At 38.2% G+C, this 21,888-nt stretch overlaps 1 protein-coding gene across 1 annotated transcript; it reads left to right on the top strand.

Annotated features, from left to right (window-relative positions):
• The first annotated feature begins 18,427 nt into the window (after positions 1-18,427).
• Positions 18,428-19,564, top strand: LOC140234926 (somatostatin receptor type 5-like). Its single transcript, XM_072314965.1, has one exon. The coding sequence runs from the start codon at positions 18,428-18,430 to the stop codon at positions 19,562-19,564; it is 1,137 nt and encodes a 378-aa protein (XP_072171066.1).
• Positions 19,565-21,888: the final 2,324 nt, after the last annotated feature.

Raw genomic sequence — 21,888 nt, 5'->3', positions numbered from 1 at the left:
GCCCTTAAACTTATTCCTTCTCACTTCAAAACAATTCGATGACTCAAATGACTGGATTCTTTCAGGCTACATATAATAACACTGACATTTGTTGTAAATTTCTACTACCAATCTGCACCGACTGGTTCTTTTCTAACTTGTCTCCCTGAACTAAAATAAAATAAAACACCTCCTCTCTTTTCCCCAGCACTCTTCGAGATGGCTCCTCAAAAGGAGGAGATAAACTCTCTCACTTTCCCAAGTGGTGTCCAAAACTGAAAACAAGGACTTTGTTTAGGCAGGGGGAAGAAAATAGCAAGCTATCTACACTGCCGAGGTACAGAGTTATCTCAACCTTGGCGAGAGGCAGGAGAGGAGTGACCACATCACATCAACATCCGACCACAGGGCTGGAGCGAGAACCACTGGCTCGCTGGTGTGCATACCGGTGGTTTTCACTCCGGCAGTGGGAGGAGTATTCACACTCTAATTCTAGTTCCGTCTCCCCCATCACACTTGTATACCTAATAATAACCCTACTTATTTCTGCTGACACCTATAACACACAACTCAATTTCATTAGCGAAAATACAATCCTGTATTATCATATACTGTAACACTTCAAAACTTAAAAAGGAGTATCTAACTTAGAATTGTGTGAGACAGTCATCTATTACTCATCCCTCAACCTGGATTGTCAAATTATGGCACACGGTATCTACACTACACACAATTATAACATTCAACACCAGTCTCAACATATTCCCTCGAGGGACATTCCCCATACGCTGTCTCATGTGGTGTATTAGTCTTCCCGTGTGAAAGTACCCCTAGCCCATCAAACTGTTATCTTTTCCACTGCGTACCTTTCTTTGGAGACCACTCTTGATGGGGTCTGTTAGAATGAAGCGTACACTGACTGTTCTTCACTACAGCGTCTAATTCTACAATCTTATAATTATGCCCTGACATTGCAGTGCACATTGAGCCACATGCATACCATCACTGCATGCACAGACACACATAACAACTCGCAATATTTTCTAGAATAAAATTATTATTGAACAGGCCCGCATTATATACCCTCCTGTACGCCTCATGGAGTACTGCATTTTTCTTATGACAATATGCAACACTATATACCATGTAGTTTTAGCTTTACTGAGTTATTGGATAGTTTGTGAAACATATTGGATAACTGACATAATTGTCCCGTTTCCTTCGTCAATTTACAGAGCATACAATATAACCAAGGACATTATTTTCATGAGACAATCGCAAGACACGTAGAGCTAAACTGACCAAGTGGTCCATTTTTAAAGCAATTAATCTATTGGCTATTCACAATGAAACTATATTGGTAATGGCCAACTCGGCTGCATTTATCAAATTTGTAGAATTTCTCAAACTTGCCATTTATGTCTCAACTTTTGTAACCTGCGTAGAGCGCTCTCTTGGAATCCATTCTTTTGTATACCTTCAATAGCATCTACTCAGGATAAAATGTCTACTTCTGATGATATTAGTTGCTCACTATTAAAATCTTTACCAAGTAACTGTAGCAAATATACCATAAAATGTTTGAACTCACCTTAGATGGAGAGAGAGAGATGGCAGACTTCTTGTGGTGAAAAGCAAGTCTTGAATGCTTTCACCCCGCAGAGGAGATAACAACCCTAAAGAAAGTGTTGGACTCTTCCATTCGAAGATGGGGTGCCAGGGTCAATCTCTGGAGGGGTTACCTCTTGCTAATATCTTAGCAATATGTGGGCTTGCCCACATACATGCAAGTGGGCGACCCTTTGCTGCAGGACAAATTAATCAATAAACGAAAATTGTACAATAAATGAAGATAATTTTGTAAAACAAAACTGAACCTCACCTGCGTTTAAGCCTCGCCTAATGAGACTCTAAAATCTTCATAATTTTGCACACATCTAGTTCACCAGGTTCCCCTATAGAACTGTGTTACAAAAATTTATTTTGATCACCTATTGACTAAAAGTACTTCTATGAAATACCATACATTTCTTTTTCCTTTACCCTGCAGAACCAGCAGAACTGCCCACACAGAATTCGGTGACTTTCTCGAGAGCTACACCTTTGAATACCCCGACATCGACTATACACCCTACAGATCCATGCTCGAATCTGTCAACTTTACGGATATGTACCTCCGTAAAGGGCATCAGCTGAGGGACTCAATTTTGGCGTAAGTCCGAGTTTAGGGGGATCGCCGAGCCCAAGAAAAACTTTTGATTATCCGTTTCTGCTGAACACACACACACACACACATGCCAATGAAGTATCTATAGTATGAATATAATTTCTAATAAGGGAAAGTGGAAAAAACACTGTTTATGAAATTTACCTTCTGTTTGTGCTTTTATAAAATCGTCGGTTCCACTGTATCGATAACGGTAATCGGCACACTCAGACCAATTGTAACTTGCATGCACGCGAGTAGGATGAAAATAGCTGTGAGGCTTATCGCAGATTTATCGCAGATTTTTTTTTTTTTTTGTAATGATCAAATCAGGGTATTAACTGTCATTCTAGCATTTACTGTGTTATTGTTTGTTTTAGATCTGACGAATACAATGCTTGTATTTTAAACATATCAGCCAAGTATCATGCTCTAAATTTTTGACGTCTTACATGCATATGATTTCATGTTTTTTTTATTTCATTTTTTTTTCTATCTCTCTTTCAATAAATCGCAATTTCAAAATGGGGGGGGTGGGTAAAAGTCATTTCATTATTCTAACCATTCATAATTATTGAGACCCATGAACTGACAGATTACCACTTGTGATAACGTCATCGAGAACTGATAAGTTTTTTATTGTTGTTTGTTTTGTTTGTTTGTTTGTTTGTTTGTTTGTCTGTTTGTTGTTTGTTTTAGAGTAAGCTGGAACCAAGACCGGAGTCTCTCTTTGGCCAACCTGACAACGAGAATGACGGACTGGGGTGTATGTTTCGTGTTCAATGACCACGAAAATGGTCTCCCCGACTTAACAACATACTCATCGGGTGAGAATCCATATAGTCAAAGTCTTATTTGTAATAGCGTCTGTTGTCTTAGCAAGAATATTGTTATCATAATCTCAAGTTATTGATGTGATTTTTAATGAAATGTACCCCTTTTTTTGTAACGAGGAAGTGAGGTTTCAAAGCATATCTTCCCTTGGAATGTTATTATGAATATGCTTGCGCGTTATTGAGTATATAACTACATCTCCGATTTGTCAATGGCAGTTTTCAAGCTGTTCGAATAGTGCGTTAAGTGAACAATAAGATATTCAACATTACATTTCTGTTTCGCTATCCCAAACACCCTCCCTCTCTCTCTCTGTCTCTTTTGAATTAATATATATATATATATATATATATATATATATATATATATATATATATGTCATTATCACTATCATCATTCGTTATCATATGACTTGCACAATCTGTCTTCGTTAGTCTTAGTTTGTGTTATCTTGTCATGGTGGATCTTCATGCAGCCTAAATGGGCTGTTAGTCCAATAGTCTGAGTGACAGAGGCCGAACATTGTTTGTTTTTTTGTTTTTTGTTTTTTTGTTTGTTTTTTTTTTTGGGGGGGGGGGGTTTGTTGTTGGTGGTTTTTTTTTTTTTTTTCCTTTTTTATGTTGTCTTTTTAATGGTTTTACCCTATTTCGAGGGTGGTGAATCCGAATCTGAATGATGCAACTCTTGCATTCTGGGGCGTTTTCAGAAATTCAAAATGGCCGCCAACAATGAATTTCCATAGTATTTCCATGTAATCGGTTAAAATTGTTAACGATTTGATTTTTTAACCCTATTTCGAGGGAACTGAATCCGAATCTGGATGACACCACTCTTTCATCCTTAAATGTTTTGAGATAATCAAGATGATCATACGAACTGGCCGCCTATTCTCCACGTCTGAAGAATCTATCTACCTATAAATTATATCAGCTGTCTATCTATCTATCTCTATCTATCTATCTCTATGTGACCCGCTACAACAAAAGGATCAGAAAGTCGGGGGAGGAAAATTTACTGAAAGTGGCATGACATTATTCCCTTACTCTTTTACTTTAATTTCATATATTGCGCAACTCATAAAAGTACTCGGTTGCGGAGATATCGATGATTTTATTAGCGCATGTCAAGTGGCTGAGGAAATAACAGTTTAGAGAAAAACGCCTTCAAAGTTTTCCTTCCGACGCTATCATGATCAAGGGGAGTCGAGACAGTTTTCACCGCTTGACAATAGAAGGTATGCTCCTAGTACCTCCGCGATGTTCATTCAAGCTTAGCGCCGGCAGTCTACGCACGACCAATCAGTCATCAGGATGCCACGAAATGACCAATAAGATCACGCCCTCGTTGCTACACTAGGCGCGGAGTCTACCTGCGACGCTAAATCCAAATCTTCGGACACGTTTCTGTTACGTTGAAAGTTGGAAAATCATGGCCCAGAAAAACGCTGATAATCTTGCCTTTCCTTTAATCATTCAGCTTCGAAATTTTCGGCAGATGATAGACTAACCATTAGGCTACAAAATTGTGCCAAAAACAGAAATCCGATTGTTTTTACCAATTTTGATGGTATGACTTCAAACACGATTTTCTCGGCTCAGCCGTCAGCGACTTTAGGATCCTTTTGTTGTAGCGGTTCACCTATATCTATCTCTATCGATTCTATCTTTTTATCTTTCTGTATGTAAATCTATCTCTGTCTATCTATGTATTCATCTCTTTCCAATGGTTTCTCGTGACAGGAAGAATACACGGTCTACAGATCGTGTTGGACGTGCAGCAGTTCGATCACTTCTACGACCCAAAGATCACCCAAGCCGTAGGCTTTCAGGTCCTGGTTTACGATCGGGGAAGCTTGCCGCTGGTTGATGGTTCTGGCTTCGCTATCTCTCCAGGGAGGTTGACATTGACGGCTCTGGAGGTTACCGAGGTAATCAAAATTGGACGTGAACTGATTGTAACCAGTATGGATGACCGATGGCTAAATTCAAGTCATTAAGTTTGTTGTCGGTAACATCTCAATCTTATACAGCCTTGGAAGAAAGAAACTTTTAAAGGGGATGGCTAGTAACTGATCAGTGAGAATCAGTGGGAATGCTGGGGAATGATTGTTCCAATCCTTGTGAGATTCATTTTAAGAGTACATTATATATCTATTGTAGTGTGAAAATTATTTTCTTCAGAATGGTCTCTTATTCAAGTAATGTGCAGTTTAATGTTTCCAGGTTAGTATGCCTGTACAGTGACGGGGCCATAGTTTATGGCCCGTTAACGATCGCCCCGTCACTGTACAGGCAAATGAATCGCAAATGTGTAAATGAATCGCACAAGGAAAAGAACCATCATCCCCCAGCATTCTCACTGATTCCCACTGATCAGTTACTAGCCATCCCCTTCAAGGGGGAAAATGCTTATGAGAGCATCTGTGAGAAAACTGAAAACATAAAACTGTTGACCTTGTTTCATTGGAGACTTGTAAAGCGGTGGCAACGCAAACAAAAGAAACACAATACAGAAGTAATAACGGCTCCGGCGACACTTCGTGGGGGAGGCATAAAAACTAATACGAGACACTTCAGATAAAAATGGCAGTCTTTGCATCCAAGATTTTGAGTCCCTTTCATATTGATCAAATGCTTAACATTTACATGTATCTACCAGCGAGAATATAACTTCCAACCAAGTACGATTGTTTATTTCAGACCTGTAGATAGCCTATGCACATCCATATTTGCTGAAACTGTTGTTGATATGATCAAGTTACCGTTGCTTTTTTATCTACTTATTCCATCCAGACTACAAACCTTATTCCTCCACATGGACAGTGCGGGAGCCGGAACTTAAAGTATTTCGATGAGTACTCCCACAATGCGTGCCTCCAAGAATGTGAAACCGATTTTTACCTAAACCAGTGCGGATGCAGAGCCCTACACATGCGAGGTATAGTGTCAAAATGTAGTTTAATATTTCAGGTTTCCTGTCTAGATATTATTGAGGCATATAGCCAAAGCAGTTTTATCCTTGTCAACACCAACCACTCAATGTGAAATGCTTGTATGCTTCGAAACGAGATGTTTCCTTCTTTTTTCAATGAAAGGTCTCTTGCCCTTGTACGCTCTATGTAGCATCAACTTTTTGTCCAGCAAAACATTTATGTAAAATTTTGATTGGGCATTATCAACGGATCGATGTCTTAAAAAAAAAAAAAAACACCATCCTTTACGCAAACTTTCATATTTTCAGTACACGGTAATATCAAATATCATTATCTTTGTTGTCATCATGAATGTCATTGATTGTAAGAATCATTGTAGAGGGAGTAGTAGTATAGTAGCGATAGTAGTAGTAGAAGTTGTTGTAGTCAAAGCATGAATAGTCAGTGGCGGATCCAGGGAGGACCGCAACCGGCGCACGCCCCCCCCCCCTTTATTTTTTGTTGAAACAAAAGAAATAAAAAGAAAAAAATGGGGGCGTGTAGTAGTAATGGAAGAATTGTTTGTATTATCATCATGATCATTCCGGATAGTCAATGTCTTATTCAATCTTCGTTATTTTCTTGATCGTATTTGCAGTCAGATTAAAAAAAAAACCACACACCTACAATTACAGTCGGTATAGTATAGTAAGAACAGTATTGTATAGATCTTTTTGTTTGTTTTTTGTTTGTTTTTTGTCTGTTTAAGGAAATGCAAGACATTGCACAGCCTGGGATGTCTTCACATGCATTATTCCGTCTTGGCGTGAGTATTAGGTTTTTATTTGTATCCTTTTATGAACTACAGTACTTTGTACAGTGACTTTACAAAGTGTGTGTGTGTTTTTTTTTTTAAGAAGATATTATGAAACTTCGAACACTTCCAGAATATGTCATATTCCAGATGTCATTAATTAATTTTCTTCAAAACTTCAACATTTCATAACTGTTTTTCTTTTTCATCCAATTTCAGTCAAATTTTTACCGTTGAAGTCGAATGATTTTACTCTTTCTTATCAGACTAACTTATATTTGTACTGGATTTCCTCTTTAAGGTCAAATGGAAACTATAAGTTGGTTAAGATTTACAGTATTTGTCATTATAATGATGATATATTTTAAATCCAGCTAATATTTTGCTTGAAGCAATTTGGAGACTCTTGTAGAGGTCTATCGGAATGTATAAAATGGTGTATATAGGGAGCAAGTCACGGTACTATACTCACAGCAACTGGCTAAATACCTTAGTGTGACAGTTTACCACTACTGACAACCTTTTCGTAATATATTGTGAGCATTGTGAGAGACTGCTAAATAAATAGATGATTCTTCTTTTAAATCACTTAGAAATAGTGAATCAGTGTACCATTTTTAAGGAAACAATACTGAGCAGTGATAACGCAGGAAGGTGTGGGTTTTTTTTTTCCTGTAAAGGTGAAATCATTGTTGATAAGCAGTTGAGCAAAATATTTCCGATGTGTGTGTGTGTGTGTTTTTTTTTAAGCAAAGGAGACTTTTTGGAGGCGGTGACATTGTCATCTTTAATGAGATTTATTTTTATTGCAATCAACGTTTCGTGAAAATATCTGAAAATGAAACATTTCCTCTTCAAGTTCCACTTCCAATTCTACTACTGTGCTGTTCACATTATTTTACACCAACTCTATTATGTACAAAGTCGCCTTGGACGTTGAATATTGCTGAACGTTTTGAAATGCAAACTTTGCTTACGCAGACACTTGGGTGAGAACCAAGTCTTGCGAGTGTCCTCCGGACTGCTTCCTCCGGACATTCTCCCCGACCGTGTCGCAGGCAGAATACCCGGGCACGTTTTGGAGCTCGAAGTTTGAAAGACTCCACGGCTTGAACGAAAGCTATATCAAGTAAGTAACAGAGCAAGCATCTCACACACACACACAAAGACACACACAGACACACATGCTATTTTGTTTTGTAATTCAACACACATACAATTTTCCCATCATTGATATCAAGCTTATTTTTGACAACTTGCTAGTTTATCATTTTCCTATGTTCTTTTTTTTTTCTTTACCTTGTTTTGTTTTTTCAATGTCGTGTTTCCTATTAATCTACTTTCTTTGTTAGTGTTCATTATGAATGAATTGGTTATAAGAACTGTGTAAACTTGAATTGATGTACTGCCATTGGATTTACTATCATCTTTATCATTATCCTTATTGTCATCGTTATTGCTGTTATTGTTGTTGTTGTTTTTCCCTCACTCACTCTCTTGAGATAGTTTGTTGTGGTTTGATGTGACAAATTTTGTCTTCTTTTACGATGCTCTAATTCCAGGGAAAACATATGCGATCTTAACGTCTACTTCAAGGAAATGTCAGTGCAAAGAATCACACAGAAGAAGGATTACAATTTCTTCAGTTTATTATGTGAGTGCAGAATGTAGTAACCCCTCCTTCGTATTCCCTCAAAAGAAAGAAAAATGAAGAAGATAAATACAATAAGCAACAGCAATAATCACGTTACACCAATGGCGAACACGTGGTTATGTGAAACGGATTTACCCATATCATTAAGTGTTACTTACTTTGCTAATTTTGACTTTATCCTACATTTTATAGTTCCAGGTTAATTGATGGCGTTCGAAAACAAAAAAATGCAGAACTGCTATAATCAATGCTCTCGATGTTGTTGCGTACATGTGGTTCTGTTAATGTACTTGCTATTTTGATATTACAACTGTACAATGTCAGATTATCATGACGGTGGTTACTGGCTACTACTAAAAACGAAGTGTGATAGCTTGACAGTCACTCTGCTTTAATTAGAGATACATTACGTTTCCTTGATATATTATAAATGAAATAATCATAGCGAAGTAATTTTCTCTTATTATTATCATAATTAGAAATAAGTATTATCATTATCATTTATTCATTTGTGGCATTTCAAAATGATATACAAATAGAAAGTCATATCACATGATATAAAGAATGTGGTGATATATTAGCATGTTACTCGCAAGTCATATTAGCATGTTAAGACACGTTTCAGCGCTCCATCGTCAGGGAGGCAATGGGAATTTCCGAGTCCAGTTTGGTATTGGTTGTTCTCTTCTTCTTTTTTATTTCTTTTTGCACCTGTCTCAAGGCGACATCGGCGGTTCCCTTGGACTGTGGCTCGGTGGAAGCATTCTTACTCTCTTCGAAATCGTCGATCTCATCTTCCATTCATCCTATCTCTACTCGAAGTCAAAACCAAAACATGGGCACAAAGTTGGACCCTCAGAGAGGAAATGATAAGCATGACAATATTGTTAAAATGCACCACAAAATCACAGAAAGTCACATGGGTTAATTTTCCGTATTTTACGGCCTATTGATAGCACGTTGGATCAAAGTGGCCGATTTCGAGATTTCAAATTTGTTTTGATTTATCTAAAATATGACTTGAAATACAATCAATGTTTGAACAGTTTCGGGTGTATTTCCCCGTTTTTTGTTCTGTTAGCTTTAGGCTTGAAATTAATTAAGAGATACATGAACCGATGATTAAATCAAGAAAGTTTTAGCATGCTCTTTTATGCTTTTTTTTTATATTTAATGTGTTCTATTTGTCTCTTCTACTGTTTCACGTAATGCCCGAGATAGAGAGATTCAATGTAACTGCAGCTAACATTATAATTAGTCATTGCTGTTACATTTCTTTAGAGTTATATAATATATGTGTATACCCAAGGACAATACAAAAAGACTGTGAATGAGAGAATTGAAAACGATGTTTGGTGAATATATATATATATATATATATATATATATATATATATATATACAATATATATATCCAATGTATCTATATGTATATATAAAAATGTGTTGTAATTATGTATGTTTTGTATTTATTGATATGTTGAGAATATTTTGGAATGCATAATATTAAAGTTTAGTATGATTTAATATATAGGTTGATTTTGGATATACGTTGTTGTGATTGACTGTGTAGATCCTGAAGAAGGGCATTTCGCCCGAAAGCTTGCATAAAGAGGTGCACACCGAAATCAGCCACGTTTATATGTGCAAGTTTTGCTGCTGTATATATATATATAGATATATATATACATATATTGTACAGAAAGTGATTACAGAATCCAAGCTAGTATCATGGAAACGTCTATGGAAGTTGAGGAGTTATGTCGCTAATAGAGCAAAATCAAAATTTAATCATAATCGATTTGATGATATCAAAGACAATGCAAAAAAGTAACAATGGTAACAAATTTGGTGATAGATTACTTGGAAAAGTCTAGACAATTCAGCAGGTACATTCGATAAAAAAAGACTTGACAGTAAAGTAGGAACATCTAACGCATGAATTGCTAATGATTTTTTGCAACTACTGGAAATGAATTAAACCCCACAACAAGCATGTATTCCTGTAGAATTAATCTTTATTTCAGATGATTCCTTTCTCAGTCAATAGCATCAAAGTCTATTAGACAAAAAAAAGTAATAGAAATTAATATCAAAATGTGACACAAGTTCAGGCTCCGATTTTGTAAGTTTCAAAGTGTTTTTTAAGTCATTCAATTACCAATATTTTCTCATACTCTGTCCAATATATTAGATTATAGTACGTTGATTGGTTTAAAACCTGACCTGACCAGACGTAACCGCGACATAATAAAATGCTGATCCCGAAGAATGGAACAATTATCGTCCTGCATGAACAATTCCTGCATCTTTTTTTTTTTAAACGATGCATGCATTATATATAGAGTTGTTGTTTTTTAGGTTAATTGAAAGAGCTTTTTACAATCAATATGGATTTACAGATGGGGACACTCCATGTCTGCTGCTATATTGATATTGATTCATAAGATAATTTATGCAATAGAAATGAAATAATTTGTATTAGATGAATCTATTGGTTTGCAAAAGGCTTTTGACATTGAAGACCATTTCATTTCAATGAACAAATAAAATCATATGGCATATGATGAGGAGAAGCTCTAAAATCGTTTGAAAGTTGTTTTAAACAACTGGAACAAAATACACTGCTATTGATGGTGTTCAGTTCCATCACAGTGGAGTTAGTTGTAGAGTGCCCTAGTGGTCTGCACTTGGACTTCTCCTCTTTTTTAAGTATATTAGTGATTTGACGTAATATTCAAATATGTTTCATTATATCTTATTGCTGATGACACCAGTGTGTTCCAATCAAATTCCGGTTGATCATACTTGTAAGGAATCTTAATCCTAATATGGAAAAATTGCATAGTTCGACGCAAGCAAACAAATTTATTTTAATTCAGAGTAACAAATTTTACAATATCAATCACACGTTCTGTTAATGAGATGTTATATGTATATGGATATATATATATATATATATATATATATATATATATATATATATATATACATACATATACACACACACACACACATATATATATATATATATATATATATAGAGAGAGAGAGAGAGAGAGAGAGAGAGAGATGTTATACAGGACCATTAATTGGCAAGAAATTTTCATACAGGCTAGTTATGCAATTCGATATCAAGAAACAATGGCATACTCGGAAGATCACCTTTTTTTGCATGTGAACATAGTGAAGTTGTCATATCACTCTTCATCAAATGTCACTAACTTTATTGCTTTTTGATTTGGTTTTTTTTTTTTCATGCATGCGTAGATTTAATTCATTCTTTGCGGGGGAGGGGCTACAAGGAAAAACACACACTAAAAACAGACTCCCATCATTCAGCTTCATCAAAACCATACCCATACATAGCGTTGCCAATTTACTAATAGATATTCTTATTTTTACGATGATAATACACCAATTTCACTTCAAATAATTGTCTTTTTATATCTAATATAATTTAGATTTAAATTTCATTGGTTCCCCCACCCCCAAACTGTTGTATATGTTTATGTGGAAATATATGAAATGAAATGAAGAAAGTTAATAGTCTGAAATGGACCTCCACCAAGACATATCTGAGTAATGATGAAAGTTATCAAAAAGGATGGGTTTGTTTGTCATGAAACACTCACAATTACGTCCAGTTATTCTCAAAAGTATAAAGACGAGTATTGTAGCGCCATTCATCCGAGACGTCGTACAACCTTCTCTATAGGGCGTCTCCATGGCAACGCAATCGGTTTCATCGCATGGTATCATTGGATGGCAGACGTGAATCGGCTTCGCGATCAATAGAAGACGCAGATCTCCTTATGCAAGCATTGATTTCAGATGCTAGAAAGCTTTACTGACGCCCTTTCGTATCCAGATCGTTTTGACCAAAATTTGGAGGACGAAACGACAGCGAGACAATCGTAAATAACGCTGGTAGAAATATCACACCCCCATCGCGATTTACGTCGACTGCTTTCGTTTGACGCATTTATGTTTCCGCTGTTTGTCGGCTACACTTTAAATCTTTATCACAACATAATACAGCTGAAATTTGAGTCAAAACTACGCATTTCATTCTGTGAGAAAAGAAGAAAGACTTGTGTACAGAGAACTTATTCATTTGGTCATCATAAGAAGAACAGTGATACCACTTTCGATGCTTTCCCTGGTAAATAGAATGTATTTTCATAATGATAAAAATGACGGCAGGGTTGATTAATTGGATTATTATAATCACTGTCATTATTACCATCTTCATGTTTTCGTAAATGTCATCGTTATCTATTATCATTATCATTATTGCCATCGTCAATATTCGGAAATGAGAAAAAAAAAGTACGTACTATCGAATCTTCGGAATATTGCAAACCATATCTTGTTTCCGGATCAACAAACTTTCTGAATAATGAACTTTCGGCGTATCAAATCCTCGGAATAATGAACATTCGGAATAAAGGTCTGTAACCCTTCAACAGACAGTACAAAGCAGTAAAGTGGTGAGGTCTATAATATTTTCCTTCTTTCATACTGCACGGGTTACGTCTTCCTATCCTTCACTGTTTTATGCCTCCGCCATGAAGTGTCGCCGGAGGCATTATGTTTTCGGGTTGTCCGTCCGTCCGTCCGTCCGTCCGTCCTTTCTTCCGTCCGTCCTTCCGTCCGCAATCAATTTTGTGGACAGCGTAACTAAAAACCCCTTTGAGGTATCCTATGAAACTTGGCATGTATATGTATGAGTGGGCGAAGTTGTGCCTCTCAACTTTTGGGTGCCCATGCTCAAGGTCAAAGGTCAAAGGGTCAAGGTCAAATGCTCAAAATTTCACTATTTCCCCAATATCTATGCAATGCCTGAAGGTGTTTTCTTGAAACTTAGTGAATACATGTACTACTGACTAAAGATTCCCTAGAGAGAGTTTTGGGTCATGAGGTCAAAGTTTAAAGGTCAAAGGTCAAGTGAAAATGTTAAAATTTAACTTTTTTCTCCATATCTCGCAAATGGTTCAAGGTATCTTCAAAGAACTTGGTACATACGCATGTACTGACTGGCAGTGATTATCTAGGGAATTTGGGGGTCAGGGGTCAAAGGTCAGGGGTCAAGGTCAAGGTCAACTCCTCAAGATTTCACTATTTCCCTCATATTTATGCAATGCCGGCAGAATTTCTTGAAACTTGATATATACATGTATTACCCGATAGAGATTCTCTGTGAAGTTTCTTGCCAAATGGTCACAGGTCAAAAGGTCAAAGCTCAAGTGGAAGAGCTAAATTTCACTTCTTCCTCCATATCTCAAAAGTGACTCAAGGTATCATCATGGAACTTAGTACATATTTATGCATGTTCTAACTGACAGTGATTCCCTTGGGAATATTAGGGTCATAGGCGTAAAAGGTCAAGGGTCAAATGCCAGGCTCAAATGCAAAAATATTACCATTTAATACTAAAATTACACCTTTTCTCTATACCTTGAAAATTACTCAATGCATAAACTTATAAAAGGGTCAAAAGTCAAGTAAGAATCCTCAAATCCCCAAATACACGTACCTGCACTCTTAGACAATAATTCATAGCAAACCTAGTTCAAGGAAAGTGAACAGTCAACACATTTGTGACAAACCTTTCATTTTGATATTTTACCATTTATGTGAAACTGTCATCTATAGACCTATTAGGAGAACCATGCATTATGGTGGCGGCATACCAGTCGCCACAGCGACATTTCTTGTTTGTTTGTTTGTTTGTTTGTTTTGTTTTGTTTTTTTCTTTCTCGCATGCCAGTACTGCACGTATTCCGAAACGTCTTCGTTGCTTACATTGATAGATGACCAGGCAAATTTCAAATCAAATTTGTGAACTGTGAATTGAGCTGTTGATGAATTACTGTAACTCGACAGAGGTAAAGCAGTGTCAACACTGAAGAGGCTACGCCGGGAAGAGAAATGATTAAACCGGAGCTCTGGCGTCTAATGAGGATAGCCACGGCTGGTAGTACATTCTCCACATTTCCTGACCATTGCCTGACGTGATTCGGATCTCAACTTTCAAATTAAGCATTTCGATATTGTGTCACGAATTCTGTGACAATGGTGGATGTGGGGGAGGGGGATGGAGAGAATGGAAAAGTTCAGCAGTTTTGATAAAATTTTTCCGGCGAAATTCTGACTTTCTGAAGGATGGCAGCTCCCAAGATTGGCAACAAAAGAACTATTAAAGACGGTTATGACCTTTTACTTCAGACACGAATTAATTCGTCAGTGGCATCTGAAATCACACCTGACATCAATCTCCGTTCCGTAGTCGATTTGGGCACTGCGTTAGAGCAACAATGACAACTCGAACGACGAAAACCTAGCGATCTAAAGACTCATAAGCTTGCCTAATGAATTAATACTATTAAATGTATATATGCGTAAAATAATTATGTATATAACACGCAAACTCATTATTGCTTAAAGCGTATGTGTGTGGTTCTGTGGGTTTGATTTCATTTCTACATTTTCCATAAAATCATTCGTAATTACGGGTACATGTATTTTGAACAAAACTGTACATAATAAACTTAGTGTGTGATGATCACGATAATCTGGACATATATCTGGACAAATACGATATCAAAGAAATCAGCAATACACTCGCTTCCCGTTTGAGAGAATAAAAAAAAAAGAAAAATGCAGGTGCTTGATAGTGATGGCAGCCTCATAAAAAAAAAGATAAAAAGAAACATACATAGAAATGGGCATGTTTCCAGTGTTTTTGTGCTTACTTGATAAAATATGCAAATGGAAGCGAGTAGAGAAGGAAAAAAGAAGCAACGTGTGCGTGTAAAAACAACGACCGATTCACATACACCATGGATCTACAACGATAGGTCCATGCGTACACACACACACACTGGCACACACACATTTCAATGAGGAGAAAACAGACAATAAAGATTATAGTCATAACTCTTGTCGGGCTTAAAGGAAATGAAATCATCGCCAGCAAGTTTTGAGTAACAATGGCAAATAACAAATAAAACAGAATTATATACGATACATAGGAACGTAAATTGAATTATCGTAACCAAGATTGTAAACTTGCCCCCTCAAGGACATTGCAGAGCGAAGCACCAATATTCGCTAAACATCGAAATATGTTGATAGTTACGAAATATCAAATAATTCTTTTTACAAACCCGTTAACATGTTGAACCGCATGGATTTCGCGTCCTCCAAGAGCTAGAGTTGTAAGTGATACAGTGTGACGTCATATTTTTTTAGGGTTCGATATGATATGTGTCTATTATCATAGAGTTGTTGATCTGTCTCCCTTTCCCTTTTGGTGTAAAAAGTGTGTGTGTGTGTGTGTGTGTGTGTGTGTGTGTTTCTATCGTTATACCCTTACTATCAGGATGTCCTCACAGCATACATTTATAGCAAAGCTGAAGATAAAAAGCAGAAGCACTTTAATTCTTCTAGCGTGGTAAGAAATCGTACTCAGGTGCTTAATACCATTTTCACAACTGAATTGAATAAGGCAGACTGAGGGGTTAAGATAGGGAGAGCAGACAAGATGTCTCTTCCACAAGGCTTATAAGGAGAATACGAGGGGGTTGCATTCTACAAGCTCATAGGCTTTTTAGCAGCTGTTCCTTCCATTTCCGACATCTTTTCCTTGATACGATTCAGTTACAATTTGCCTATGCATTTCCTTAAGCTATGTTTTGTTGCAAGAAAAAAAAATAGGATCGCTTCAGTTTGGATATCTCCGCCACTTCAAAACCAATTATCAACCCATTAAATAAACATTGAATTTCTCTTTAATGGAATTATTATGCCCTTTCATGTTTCATATGAGGTTTCTCATTATCTAAACAAATTATCGTTAAAAAAAGTTGGGAACCCTAAGTCCCATCTAAACCAAAACTTCACCATCCCTTTAAGCACGGTAATACTATGGTATGGTATGGTATGGTATGGTATGGTATGGTATGGTATGGTATGGTATGGTATGATATTGTATGGTATTGTATGGTATGGTATGGTATGGTATTGTACGGTATGATGTGGTATGGTAATTTATTTCCGTATTAAAGTATGTATATTATGAACAAAATAGTTTGATAATGTAGTAATTAGCCTTTCAATTCATTCGTAGTTGCGTAAAATGTTGACCATGCTCAGCGATGACGACATGACAAGGCTTTTTTTATCAAGACAAACTACTATACATAGATCATCCTAATTACACAGGGTAAAGATTACAATTTGTGTATGTATATTCTGAGAAACGCGCGAAGACATTCCACGTCCGTATTAAAGTATGTATATTATGAACAAAATAGTTTGATAATGTAGTAATTAGCTTTTCAATTCATTCGTAGTTGCGTAAAATGTTGACCATGCTCAGCGATGACGACATGACAAGGCTTTTTTTATCAAGACAAACTACTATACATAGATCATCCTAATTACACAGGGTAAAGATTACAATTTGTGTATGTATATTCTGAGAAACGCGCGAAGACATTCCAGTACACCACTCACCAAGTGGCCGTAAATGGAACGGCTGGATCAGTCAACATCGCGGACGGGTGTTGGAATTAAAGATTGACGCAGCGGTACAAAATCAATAGTCAAAACAAGATGCCGTGTCTCACGAGAAAGTAAACCTAACGTCTTCTATATCTCTCCTATATTGTCAATCATCCTCCTCTTCTGTAAGGGGGCGTGGTCAAAGACACACTTTAATAATAACCATGGAATATAATCGTTGCAACATCGCCTACCAGAACACAGTTGTCTCTTGGACGTTGGCACGAAACCTGCTTTTATCTGCACATCTGGCGTTGAGGTAAGCGTTCGTGAGTAAAATTGCTTACTTTCTTAAATCATTTCTGTCATTAATGCAAAGAAGTTCAGTCACGATATACAAGCGGTCACTTATGTGTATTTCTATTCTGTGTAACCCATTTCATATTATGACTGCACTATCTTCGGTTTAGCTAACGTCAGTAACTTGATTTAAAAAGACATCGCTTCACTCCTTCGACAAAACATAGTTCTTTGACACAAGTCAGCCTTGAAGTTATTTGTTACAGCTATGTATTAACGCAATACTTCCCTTGAATGTAAGAAAAAACAACTACTGCATTTTTCATGGGCAAAAGTCTCTTTCCCTGAAGATTCAGTAAGATTGTTTTGCAGAGCAGGTAATTGAAATATATATCTTTAATAACGGCGTTATTTCTGGGAATCTTTATATTCCCTGTATATCAAAAATTGTACCATTCTACCAATAGATCATCATTCTCTTTGATGCCATTTCAGTCCTAAAAATTAGGGCTCGTAGTTGAGGTTAATCACACAGATACCAACCCTAGAAGTCGAAATTCATTATACTTCTTGATTTCATGCGATATTCAAGTGCAAATATATGATGTGTGCCGAAATATTATCATGTACATGTTTATTTTCTATTGGTTAATTTTCGTCATAATGGCATGATAAGAAAATCAGATTCTTTTTGTCATAATGGCATGATAAAAATATCACATTCTGAATCAAAAACAAAACTGTCATTGTGCATTTCAGAACTGTTCTCCAATTACGTCATCACCTCCATCAATCTATCTGCAGGTAATCACATCCCAACGTCTACTCAGTGTCAGTGCCAAATCATATAATCATAAGTATTCGACACCAGCAATGAACTTGGTCGAGAACACGGATTCCTGCTTTTGTACAAATCTACCTCATCATTTCCTCTGTTTACTTTGGATCTGATTGCAAAGTTTATACGGCGAGAATACGTAAGAGAGGCTCCTCTACCAGAGAAATTAATGGATATCGAGCGTATTTGTGAAGACCAGCTTAAGCCGATGAACTAGCGATAAGCGATTGGTGGACATCTTCACGGTGTACGTAGCCGAGAATCGTTCGGCATTAATTTTGACAACAGTGGTGCTCATAAATTAAGCGTAAATGACCCGTTTTAAGAGACTGTGATATAGGAAGACAAATTCAGGTTTACAAACTTGCAGAGTGTAGAAAATGACGGATTTTCCGAATGTCGCAAGCGACTTTAGCCATGCTAGCGATCCGGCATGCCTGGTGGCCCCGTTCAAAAACGTTACGACCGTCATCCATGCCGAGCAGTACGGGTACTCCTCCGCCGCGTGGGGGTTCAATGCCATCTTTCTCCCCATAATGCTCACTCTGGGTCTCCTCGACAACTGTGCCTTCATTTTCGTTGTCTACCGCGTCCAGAGCATGAAGACAATCACGAATACGTACCTCGTCAACCTTGCCGTTGCCGACATGATGTTCATTCTCTTCGCCGTTGTGCACAAAGTGGCTAAGATCTTCACATCTCCCATCCAGTCAGACGATGCAGGCATCGGACTTGGTGGCTGCATGTTCATCTTTCTCTTTCTCAGTGCTGCCTACAACTCGTCCATGTGTTTCATCACAGCCGTCAGCGTGGAGCGTTACAACGCCGTCTGCAATCCGCTCAAGATGCACCAGAGCCAGGGCGCCAAACGTCAGACCACTGCTTTGATCGTCTGCGCGCTATCATGGATTGCCGCTTTCCTTGTTTCCGCCACGTTCCTACCAAGCTATGCAGACTACCAGACCACATGCTATAGTTGGCCCAACGAGAAGCCGTTCGACAACTGGCCGACGGTTACGAGGCATTGTCGCGCGCTTTCGCTCATCGCCGACAGCTACACCAGTGGTGCGCAGACGATACCGTTCTTCATCACGCTGGTTGTCAACTTCGTCTTGCATTACAAGACGCTCAGGGGATTGAAGAATGCAGTTGGGCGCGTAAAAGGTGACGGTGCGCGCAGCGAACGAGACCAAAAGATCCACCATCAGACTGCTCGAATGTTGGTGGTAAACGGCGTCCTCTTTTTTGCCCTGCTCTCTCCGTTCGAGTTCATCTCCCTATTCGTAATGATCAACATCCTCGTCACCGGAGGAATCGTCATTCCAGGGGAGACTTTGACGAGGTACATCTACATCGCACGCACCTTGACCTACATCAACTCCATGTCAAATCCAATCATCTACACGGTGTTTTGCAAAAGGTATCTCATGGCTTTCAAACAGGCCTTCGGACTGAGAGTGCAATCAAAGAGCCATCCACCAACATTGAGTACGATTTCCACTAACAATCACCACTGAATCACTTAAAGGCAATAGGTCCTACAGTTGAAACGTGAGGTACTTGTGATACTCATTTGGAGGCGGTTGATTTTACATGTGAAGATGCAGACGAGGATTAAGTATAAGCATCATATTCTATTGTATTGTGTGATTGTATATATATAAATTATGTGAAGCTTTAGTTATGCTGAGTAGCTGTGTAAAGCACAATTATTATTACATTCGTGAATTGAACAAAGCTTCTATACTGTTTAAAGAGTTAACAAACCAAACTTGTAACTTCAATTCGTGTGTTACAGAGATTTATGAAACGGTATAATTTCAACACTTTGTCATCATGTTCATATTTGAAATGCTATAGAAACGTATCAGTTCTTCAGTTATCAATTTTAAATTTCTGGAATTTTTTTTTGAGAAAGTCAAGGTATAATAGAACAGGGCGAATAACATATTTGCCTTTATATTTTGTTACATTGAATAATGCTGGTAGCAACGGCGTAAATCCGTACTGAGGAGTGGGGGGGATGGTCACCATCACCACGATTACAAGCCCATAACCGGACCGGGGGGGGGGGGGGGGGGAAGCTTGGTGCCCCCCCCCCCCTCCCCCCCCCCCCCCCACACACACACACTTTACAGGGACCGGATGTCCCACTCTTTTGCATGAAAATATAAAGTGGGAGGAAAGTGGCAGCAAAAATATGAAGACTTTTTGTTCTTGTTGCTTTTTTTTTGTGCTTGTCAGATGACTTTCGGCGGAAAATCAGACCTTAAAAGTATGAAGACACTTTTTTGTTTTTTAAATATCTGTGAGAGGGAGCGGAGCGACCGAACGGGGGGAGGGTGTGTGGGGGGGGTATCCCTCTCCCACACGAGGAAGATTTTGCATTTTCAGACCTGAAATTCAGCGATCTGGTGCACACTTTTGGTGAAAATTTTCTTTTCTTTTCTTAAAAGAAAAATAAGAAAATGAAATATTCACAATATATTATTGAAAGACTAAATCGTGGTATTTCAGCTCTTGCTCCGCCTGTGCGACATCACTGTGAAGGCCTACTAAATAATGGGGCCTATTACCGGCGTAGACAGGATTTGACCTAAAGGAGGAGCGGTTATGTGAGGGAGCGAAGCAAACGGGGGGGGGGGTATAAATCTTTTTGTATTGAAAATTTTGACATTTTACAGTCCAAAAACTGCCGTTTGTAGCTACATTTTCGCTTTGGAAATTAAGGGGGCACACCGGGTGCAACTGCTGTCAACCACTGGCAGCAACATCAGGAGAATGGCCGCTATTTGATAGCGATTAAATGCGAGCGAGCTTGAAAATTTTGACATTCTACAGTCTAAAAACTGCCGTTTGTCGCTATCCTTTTTCGCTTTGGAAATTATGGGGGGCCGCGCCGGGCGCAACTGCTGTCAATCACTGGCAGCAACATCAGGAGAATGGCCTAGCGGTCAAATGCGAGCGAGCGGAGCGAGCGAGCTTGAAAGTTTTCACATTTTACAGTCCAAAGATTGCCGTTTGTGGCTGTATTTTTTCGCTTTGGAAATTAAGGGGGACACACCGGGCAAAACTGCCGGCAATTACTGGCAGCAACATCAGGAGAATAGCATAACGAATAAATGCGAGCGAGCGAAGCGAGTGAGCTTGAAAATTTTGATATTTTACAGTCCCCCAAACTGTCCTTTGTGGCTGTATTTTTTCGCTTGGGAAATAAAGGGGGAGCACCGGGTGAAAACTGCTGGCAATTACTGGCAGCAACATCAGGAGAATGGCATAATGATTAAATGCGAGCGAGCGAAGCGAGAGAGCTTCAAAATTTTCACATTCTACAGTCCAAAAACTACTGTTCGTAGTTATATTTTTCGCTTTGGAAATTAAGGGGGACCACACCGGGCGCAACTGCTGTCAATCACTGGCAGCAACATCAGGAGAATGGCATAGCGATTAAATGCGAGCGAGCGGAGCGAGCCAGCTTGAAAATTCTGACATTTTAGAGTCTAAAAACTGCCGTTTGTAGCTATACTTTTTCTCTTTGAAAATTAAGGGGAGCCGCACCCGGCGCAACTGCTGGCAATTACTGGCAGCAACATCAGGAGAATGGCATAGCGGTTAAATGCGAGCGAGCGGAGCGAGCGAGCTTTGAAAATTTTGACATTATTTACAGTCCAAAGACTGCCGTTTGTGGCTGTATTATTTCACTTTGGAAATAAAGGGGAGCGCACCGGGGGAAAACTGCTGGCAATTACTGGCAGCAACATCAGGAGAATGGCATAATGATTAAATGCGAGCGAGCGAAGCGAGCGAGCTTCAAAATTTTCACATTTTACAGTCCCAAAAC

This window comes from Diadema setosum, chromosome 11, assembly GCF_964275005.1.
Source record: "Diadema setosum chromosome 11, eeDiaSeto1, whole genome shotgun sequence".
Lineage (NCBI taxonomy): Eukaryota > Metazoa > Echinodermata > Echinoidea > Diadematoida > Diadematidae > Diadema > Diadema setosum.
This window is presented reverse-complemented; position numbering and strand designations above follow the sequence as displayed.

Coding starts and splice junctions, on each gene's coding strand:
- LOC140234926 (XM_072314965.1), top strand. CDS start 18,428: ATGACGGATTTTCCGAATGTCGCAAGCGACTTTAGCCATGCTAGCGAT.